The sequence below is a fragment of the Phyllopteryx taeniolatus genome, chromosome 4 (genome assembly GCF_024500385.1).
Source record: "Phyllopteryx taeniolatus isolate TA_2022b chromosome 4, UOR_Ptae_1.2, whole genome shotgun sequence".
In the NCBI taxonomy this organism is placed as follows: domain Eukaryota; kingdom Metazoa; phylum Chordata; class Actinopteri; order Syngnathiformes; family Syngnathidae; genus Phyllopteryx; species Phyllopteryx taeniolatus.
In genome coordinates, this window is record NC_084505.1 from 18,053,325 (window position 1) to 18,062,402 (window position 9,078).

The 9,078-nt window shown below is 41.2% G+C and overlaps 1 protein-coding gene across 1 annotated transcript; it reads left to right on the forward strand.

Moving 5' to 3' along the window:
- The first annotated feature begins 2,504 nt into the window (after positions 1-2,504).
- Positions 2,505-7,356, forward strand: LOC133476555 (ras-related protein Rab-33B-like). Its single transcript, XM_061770109.1, has 3 exons — positions 2,505-2,951; positions 6,039-6,217; positions 6,892-7,356. The coding sequence occupies exons 1-3, from the start codon at positions 2,556-2,558 to the stop codon at positions 7,205-7,207; spliced, it is 891 nt and encodes a 296-aa protein (XP_061626093.1). The 5' UTR covers positions 2,505-2,555; the 3' UTR covers positions 7,208-7,356.
- Positions 7,357-9,078: the final 1,722 nt, after the last annotated feature.

Below are 9,078 nucleotides of genomic sequence, written 5' to 3' on the forward strand. Positions count from 1 at the left end.
ACAGAATGTGTAAAACTCCTCCCTCCATGCAAATACATCTTGGAACAGTTACAGTTAATGCGCCATCTCATTTGAGACTAAAACGGTTTGGAAGGGGTTAATGATCATGTCAATAAAAGAACAAGTCGTAAAGATCTTCATTCTTTTACTTTTCCTGAGATAATGGACATTCTTACCAAGTTTGAACGTTTTATATACAGGTGTGCATACATGGGTGCACTGTCGAGTGGTCATAAGAGCCATCAGAGGACAACACGGCAGGGAACGACTTGATAACTAAAGCGGATGTATGGAAAGACGGAGTATTTCGAAGATATCTTTTGATATCCATCTTGAGTTCATGTACTTGTACGGCCTTTGTTGTCACTAATAAGAATTCAGCGCACTAGTGGAATGGCTGAGTCTTACTAGTTATGTTTTTACACGTTTATATCTGCACACTGTTATGGGAACTTTTATTTTTTTAAATTAAGAGACAGAGTATCTTGAACTGGAATTATGACTCGTCGAAATCAAATTGAGGATATCTCAAACTGGAGTTACGGATAGTTCTCATCGAATTGCAGATATCTGTAATGCACATAGCAGATATCAGGAATTGAACTGTGGTTATCTGTAATGACGAACCCAATACACCGTGAATGGCAAAAGTGACGTTGCAGATAGCCGAAATGCTCATTGTGGATCGGTGGATACTGCTAATGTTAAATTTTGACTCGGCGAAATTGAATGACAGATATTTGCAACAAGTATCCTTTCTAGCTGTTTAATGTTAAGAAGGCTCGCCATAGAGCAGGGGTGTCAAACACACTTTTGTCTCGGGCCGCATTGTAGTTATGATTTCCTTCAGAGGTCTGTTAGAACAGTGAAATGTTTAATCACCAAATCATATTATTACAATTACACAACTTGACCAGCATGATTTGCTTTGGCGGGCCACATAAAATGATGTGGCGGGCTACATCTGGCCCCCGGGCCTTGAGTTTGACATGCCATAGAGCAAAGGTGTGGACTCGTGTCACATGACTTGGACCTAAGTCATGAATTTGAAACCAACTCAAAAGAATCATTTTTGACCAATTGTATCAAAAGTGATTCATTGTTTCAGGATGCCTCAATTTCTTCATCCCTCGTGGAAGTGTCTCACTATACTTATTTCTTTTGCAGTTAACGCCGTGTTGGGCACGTTCAAGTAGAGGAATAGACCAGGAGGACGCCCTTTCAGACACTACCTGATGTTTTATTTTTATTTTTTTTAAAGTGCAACATAAATAAAAAATAAATGTGGCAGTTACATAAGGTATACATTCCACGAAGTACTACTAACATACACTGAAACTACAGTGACAATTAACATAAAGGATGTTAATTAATTATTGCCCAGTGTGGGAATCGCGCGGTTTGATGTCACGTATGCTCGTTTTCTTTAGCATTAGCAGCTAGCTTTGTGAGCGATCACGCAAATAGTTACAAGGTGGGCCGCCCATGCGCTGTCTGGGCTTCCTGTTTAGTCAGTGCAGTGGTCTCAAGAATCAGTCCTGTATTTATTTTATTTATTTTTATTCACTTGATTTACTGATTAGCACCCAGCTTGCATCTATTTGACACGAAGCTACATTCGTCTTTGTGTTCTTTTCTTCTACGAGTCTCTTTTTGATGTAATATTGTTACGCAGTGCCCCCTAGTGTACTGACTGAGATACCACAGTTGGATTAAAACGTCTTTATAAAACAAGGTGACAAACTTGTGTTCCTCTTTTTTTTTTTATTAATGCCTTATGTTTTTGATACAAGAAATGCCAAGTTTAAACTGAAATCTATTTATATTTGGTTTTAACTATTTTTATTTGTTTGAAATTGGCTCACTAGATATGTTTGTAGACAAGAAAATGCAGTTTCTTGCTATATGCACAATGTGAATTTAAGAAAAATACTGTTGATTCTCTCAAAGAGGAAACCAATTGGTCGTTCATTAAGGGAAAACGAAATGTTCTCTTGTGTATTCATAGCTACCCTTTCACCAAACAAAAATTATTTTATCCAAAAATGACTTGATTATTCGATAGAATTGTCAGTAGCTTGGATAGGCGATTACTAATAGCAGCATAACTGGATGCAAATTCTCATTTAATGTCACTTCCGAAATAAAGTGAGAAAAAAGTCAGTCATAGCATTGCATTTTCCCAGAATAACTGCAAAGCTACTATCGATCGATTTTGAAGGGGCAAAAAATGAAGCCCCCCATCGCCCTCACCCCCTTGACGGTCGGCTTTCAAGGTGCAAATATTTTAATCCGTTTTCTTATAGCGGTTCAATGCACTTGTTTAACAAATTTGTTTTGATAAATGAGTATGGAATTTATATTTATATTTTAAATCAATCAATATTATCTATATTAAATATATAACTATATCCTATATTCAAGATACAAATATATATATTAAAATCTATTCTTTGTTGTTCAAATGACTCAAAAGGACTCGAGTGTCGGACTCGCTTCCGAGTCTCCACTCGGGACTTGAGGGTCAAGACTTTTGACTTGAGACTTGCAAAGCAATGACCCCCTACCCTTGTCATATAGTCCCCGCCTCTGCGTGTTGGAGGAAGTGTGCCGAGTGCACACAATTTGGTATCCTCGCGCGCGGTTCTGCTGTGCGTGGTCAGATTGCGCGCACGCACAATGCAAGGAAGGTGTCGGACAAATCCACTCCAGTAAGGGCAAGAGCAAGAGCTATGGAGTCCTCTCTGGAGTTGTCAAACTCTTTGGGCAGTGTGTCGTCGCTGCTGAGCGGCTGCAGGACCTTCAAGGTGCTCGTGATCGGGGACTCCGCGGTGGGCAAGACCTGCCTCACGCACCGACTCAGCGCCGGTCACTTCCCCAGCGCCGCGGAGGCCACGATCGGCGTGGACTTCCGAGAGAGACTGCTTGACGTCGACGGGGAGATGATCAAGGTAAGACCGTTCGAGCCTCCTAACAATTCTTCTCCCAGTAGAAATGCATTTGTGGAATATTGGATGAGTTGCTGTTTTACTGTGTATTTGCCACAGTTCGACGCAAGTTCTACTACTTGTCTAACAAACAAACATGACAAAGGAAGTCGATTTCATTAGGAGGAAGTTTCCACCTCTGTGTGTGTGTGTGTGTGTGTGTTCGTGTGTGCGCGCGTGCTATGCTAATAGTATCTCAAACCCAACCACAGGGAGGAAGTACAATTTGGATTTTGTTATTCCCCAAATGCCACAAAAAAAATAATAATAATAATCTTTAATTGCTTCGTAAAATTCAGGGCGTTGCAACATCTTTGCTGCTTCAATTGAATTTATTCAGTCTAAAATGCTTGCCAGCAGTTACAGGTTCAGTGTTGACGTTTTTGGTCTTGAGACCAAAATTGAATGCCATTAAAATTTGATACCAAACATTTTTCCATCTCATTGTATGTTTTTAAGTTTTACATGAAAGATTGTGTTGTTTGTGTTTCAGCCCCATTCAATTCTCTTTTCATTGTCATAAAACACAATTGCGCGCACACACACACACACGCTAGCAGCCATTCTAGGGGGGTCCCCGGGGAGGCCAATGGCCTCTTCACACTGTGCTTGGACTCCCTCTGCCTCTGTGTATGTCTTATCATATGCAGTGATGTCCAGTACTAATCCACACCACACGCTACGGTATCAAGCTCCGAGTCCTCACTTCGTTTTTTTTCCCCACTGTTATTGCACCACACAAGCAGCACTTCTCTGCTTTCTCGGTGAGCTCAATCAATAGCTTTGTTCACGTACAACCCCAATTCCAATGAAGTTGCGACGTTGTGTTAAACATAAATAAAAACAGAATACAATGATTTGCAAATCATGTTCAACCTATATATATATAATTGAATACGCTACAAAGACAAGATATTTAATGTTCAAACTGATAAACTTTGTTTTTAGCAAATAATCATTAACTTAGAATTTTATGGCTGCAACACGTTCCAAAAAAAACTGGGTCAGGTGGCAAAAAAGAGTAAGAGAAAGTTGAGGAATGCTCATCAAACACCTGTTTGGAACATCCCACAGGTGAGCAGGCTAATTGGGAACAGGTGGGTGCCATGATTGGGTAGAAAAGGAGCTTCCCTGAATTGCTCAGTCATTCACAAGCAAAGATGGGGGGAGGTTCACCTCTTTGTGAACGAGTGCGTGAGAAAATAGTCGGACAGTTTAAGGACAATCTTCCTCAATGTAAAATTGCAAGGAATTTAGGGATTTCATCATCTACGGTCCATAATATCATCAAAAGGTTCTGAGAATCTGGAGAAATCACTGCATGTAAGCGGCAAGGCCGAAAACCAACATTGAATCCCCGTCACCTTCGATCCCTCAACCGACATCAGTGTGTAAAGGATATCACCACATGGGCTCAGGAACACTTTAGAAAACCAATGTCAGTAAATACTGTTCGGCGCTACATCCGTAAGTGCAACTTGAAACTCTACTATGCAAAGCAAAAGCCATTTATCAACAACACCCAGAAACGCCGCCGGCTTCTCTGGGCCCGAGCTCATCTAAGATGGACTGATGGAAAGTGGAAAAGTGTTCTCTTGTCCGACGAGTCCACATTTCAAATAGTTTTATGGAAATTGTGGACGTCGTGTCCTCTGGGCCAAAGAGGAAAAGAACCATCCGGACCTGTTGTGGACGCAAAGTTCAAAAGCCAGCATCTGTGATGGTATGGGGCTGTGTTAGTGCCAATGGCACGGGTAACTTACACATCTGTGAAGGCACCACTAATGCTAAAAGGTACATACAGGTTTTGGAGAAACATATGCTGCCATCCAAGCGACGTCTTTTTCATGGACGCCCCTGCTTATTTCAGCAAGACAATGCCAAACCACAGTGTATTCAATTAAATATAGGTTGAACATGATTTGCAAATCATTGTATTGTTTTTATTTGTTTAACATAACGTCCCAACTTCATTGGAATTGGGGTTGTAGATAAATAACTGAAAATATCAGTTAATGATGTTCAGTATAGATACCACTGCAAGTAATGCAAAGTCAATATGAAACAGACAAAATGCCACCAGAACATAAAAACCAAATTGATCATGTTCTCCAAAATTATAAGATTGGTCACCAAACCATCCCATCTTAATGGAAAGGGAGAAGGAGCAGTTTTCCTGCTGACTGAACTGTCATGCAGAATGTTGGTAAACAACAAGAGTGACTTCTGACCACAACAGAGACCCTTTTCAATATATTTAACGAGGTTCAAGCTCAATGGAGGTTGTCCTAAGCGGGCTACAGTGGCCCCTGCATATTCACGCTTCAGCATTGCTGGAGTGATTTCCCTCCCCCCGCTTGGAAAACGGGGCCGACAATCATAAACATTAAACCTCTTCAATATTCCCAATCACAAATCCTCATGTGTGGTCCACACCGAATTTGGTTCAGGCCACGTACTTTGCGAGTGGAATGTGAAACGGAACAATTGTCACCACAGTAAAAATTACAAAAAGGGTTTGCAACTGCAACATAATCACCAGATAAGATAGCAGTTGGTGTAAAACCAAGCGTCTCCTGTTTCTTCTACTACGACTAACCAAAGGCTAGTTTGGGGAAAGGGGAATGAAAATCACGTTGGAGATATCGTTACGTCTGTGGTGTCCTGCGTTGGTCAGCTCGATGACACCACACATTGTAAGAGCAGTAAGCATCCACTTGCTCATCATGTGTGGGGTCTTGTGCATTTTAAAATTGGTTAAGATGTTACAAATCGGTATTTGTGTCCCCTTGCTTAAGACGAGACCAATTATCACATCTGTTGCTTTTCTTTGTTCCGTGTTAGTGGTGACTCATTCAATGTCATTGTTTGTGCTAGTTTGTTGGCAGTGGCTATTTCAACACATGCTTTTCTGCACTTTTTCCACCATCTCATTATTTCCGCTTTCTTTTTTGTCTGATTTGTTCCTGAATAACAGCAGTTGAGAGCAACCAAAATGAATCTCTTACATTCTTTTTTTTGTGTGTGTGTGTGTGTTCTCTGTATCACCAGCTCCAACTGTGGGACACAGCGGGACAAGAGCGCTTCCGCAAGTCCATGGTGCAGCACTTCTACCGTAACGTGCACGCAGTTCTCTTCGTGTATGACGTCACGTGCCGGGCCAGCTTCAACAGCCTCTCTGTATGGGTAGAAGAGTGCAGACGGAACTCGCTCGGCCAGGAAGTCCCCAGGTAACAGCACCGTGATCAGTCCAGGGTGCACTTTGCCTTTCACCCTAGGTCAGCTTAGATAGGCCCCAGTTTGCCTTTGATCCTTAACAAGATTTGTTGTTGTTTTTTTTTAATATACTTATTTGTTTCTGGGGAAATTCTCCTACTCCCATGTATACCTTTGTGTTGCCCCCCACACGCACGCACGCAGGCATCTAAGGACATATTCAGAGTTACAAACAAAAAAAAGCGTGCAAAGAGTGCTGGACTACTTGAGCTGGGGTGGTGGGGGCAATGCCTTGCTTAAAGGCACCTCGGCAGTAGACAGCAAGCAGACTTGCATTCCTCCAACAACTACAGTTGTTGGCATTTTTACATTTACACATATTAATAAATGTCAGGTAATTCAGTGTTCCCTCGGTATATTGCAGGTGGTCTACTGTGGATTCAGTGCATTCCAGATTTAATTTTAGTTTGAGTCATATCGTGCATAGTTCTCCACAGAGTGGGATTTTTACTGTATGCTGTAATGTTTTTGTGTGGTAAAATAAACGGATATGCGGGGGTTCAGTTGGTAGACAATAAATTTATGCTAATATGGTTTGCAGGGAGGCTTGGGGGGGAAAAAAAGTCTAATTTCTAGTTGATGTTTGAGAAGACTTGATTTGTCTTTCTTTCCGCTGATTGCTCAACAGGTTCCTGGTGGGGAACAAGACCGACCTCCGTGACGTCGTCAAAGCCGATGGCCTGGTGAGCCAGGAACAGGCGATCAAATTTGCAAAGACTCACAGCATGATGTTTTTCGAGACATCGGCCAAATACACAAGCGGGCGACGTGGTGTTGCGGAGGCGCCCTATCAGCGGGATAAGGTGGAGGATGTTGTCAATGCTGTCGGCGGCAGACTGAAGAGACAGCAGAGTCCCAGCGCCGCATACAACCTGGCATACAGCGGCTCTTTTAAAGTTTTCAACAAAAAAACTGAGGACAAAGAAATGTGGCGTTGCTGCTGAGAGATAAGAGAACAATTAGGAATGATTGAGAGAGACTAATACAGACTTAAATATTTATACTTTTTAATATTAGGCAGGTTACACTTTCAGATATTGTATGTTTGTACTCTTATTGTTGATTAATTACCAAATAAAATAATGTGAATGGAGAGATCAATGTGTTTATTTGCAAATTATAGAAACTCGGCATGTAAAATGACAGGTCAGCTGATAATTGAATGAAGATTTTCAGTTGAATTTCTACTTTTGTCTCATGTGTACCGTAACTTGGAAACGCTAAGGACTTGCGCCTCAATCGATTTTCTTTGAGATGAACCAGAACGGAGTACCACGAGAGTGGAAGTTGTTATAACCAAAATACATTTTGTTCCATTTTCACTTGTTCCACAGTGGATATAAAGTCTACACACCCCGCTTCAAAAACATACAAGAATATCTGAATTTTACTTGGGCTTAATCAGGCACTTTAACTGGAGGCAGGTGTGTGCTGAATCCCATTTAACAGGACTTTGAATGTGATTGGTTAATTCTTAACACAGTGACATTCCCAGTTATAGTGTAACTAGTGCAACCACATTATTTACTTTTCTGCTCAAAGATTTCATTTGGTTTTAATTGAGTGGTAAAGGTTCTTGGTCACATTATTTGTGCAAAAAGGTTTGACTTTTTTTTTATATTGCAAGAACAGGCGTATGTAGACTTTTTATAGCCACTGTAGGTGTAATGGCTAGGTTATGTAAAACTTTTCTTCAGACAGTTTTATTCATAAATATGAGCTCCCGGCTGTATTTATTGAGCAGAGACTGCAAAACAATTTCCGTGTCCGCTTCCCACATTTAAAAAAAAAAAAAAAAAAAAAAAAACTTTGAATCTGGAGGTAGACAATCAAACAGCTCCAGGTCTTCTTTCTCAGTACAGTCTACCTTAAACAGTTATGCTATTGACGGCTCAGTATGTCAGCAACATCAGATGGGTCAAACGTCACACGTTAAAAGAAGTATGGGGGCGATGGAAAACGTATCACATGTTGTGTGTCTAATAGATGACTCAGGTTGTCACATGATGAGGCAAACAGCTTTTCAACTCCACATCTGCAACACATCTGTGGAAGTTTAGGAAGGAGGTCTGCCAGCATGTGTGTGCGTGTGTTTTTGTGCATGAAAGTTCCAGATTCTATCACAGCGGTGTGACAATTACCAACCAAATGGGAGATGGCTCTTGCTCAGTGGACTTGGAAAAACTGAGGGGGCAAAGATTTACTGATGCTTTTGTACGATAATGTGATTCTGTCACTCACAGTTTAGGTCGAGAGGGTTTGAGACTGTAAAGCTTTTATGAGTCAAATGGCTGAATCAATGTGGTGGAGTCAACACGTCAAAGTTGTAATTGACTTGATATTTTAAGGATCTAGTGTGCCTTTTGCACATTCAAATTCAAACAGTCGTGTACTGTTTATAGAGTGCAAGCATCTAGAAGTAAGGTTAGTTCAGGTGTTGTTATAACTGTGATTTGGTGATTACAGCTTGGTGAGTAAACAGATACACACTGAAGTGTTGCATGAAACAGACAGGTAGAGGTTAATGAAGCTTTTTTTTTGGGGGGGGGGGGTTTCTCCCTTGCTGAATCTTCTGAGAAACATGACAGGGTTCTGCTCGTCTCTGTAGCACTACTAAGCCATATGCTCAACCAAAAAACACCTTCAGGAGGAAAAGAGGCTTCCAAAATGAATATACCTGGGTGCCACAACATAACGTAGGTCAAAATGAGTCTGTGACATGGTTTAAGGTATGCAGTTTGTCATTTGAATGCGAAAGCATTCGAACACCAAAACTGCTCGCAAACAAGATTTGAAATGGCCGACAGTGGCGTAC

Coding starts and splice junctions, on each gene's coding strand:
- LOC133476555 (XM_061770109.1), top strand. CDS start 2,556: ATGACCCCCTACCCTTGTCATATAGTCCCCGCCTCTGCGTGTTGGAGG. Junction 2,952..6,038: donor TCGACGGGGAGATGATCAAG/GTAAGACCGTTC, acceptor CTGTATCACCAG/CTCCAACTGTGGGACACAGC. Junction 6,218..6,891: donor CTCGGCCAGGAAGTCCCCAG/GTAACAGCACCG, acceptor ATTGCTCAACAG/GTTCCTGGTGGGGAACAAGA.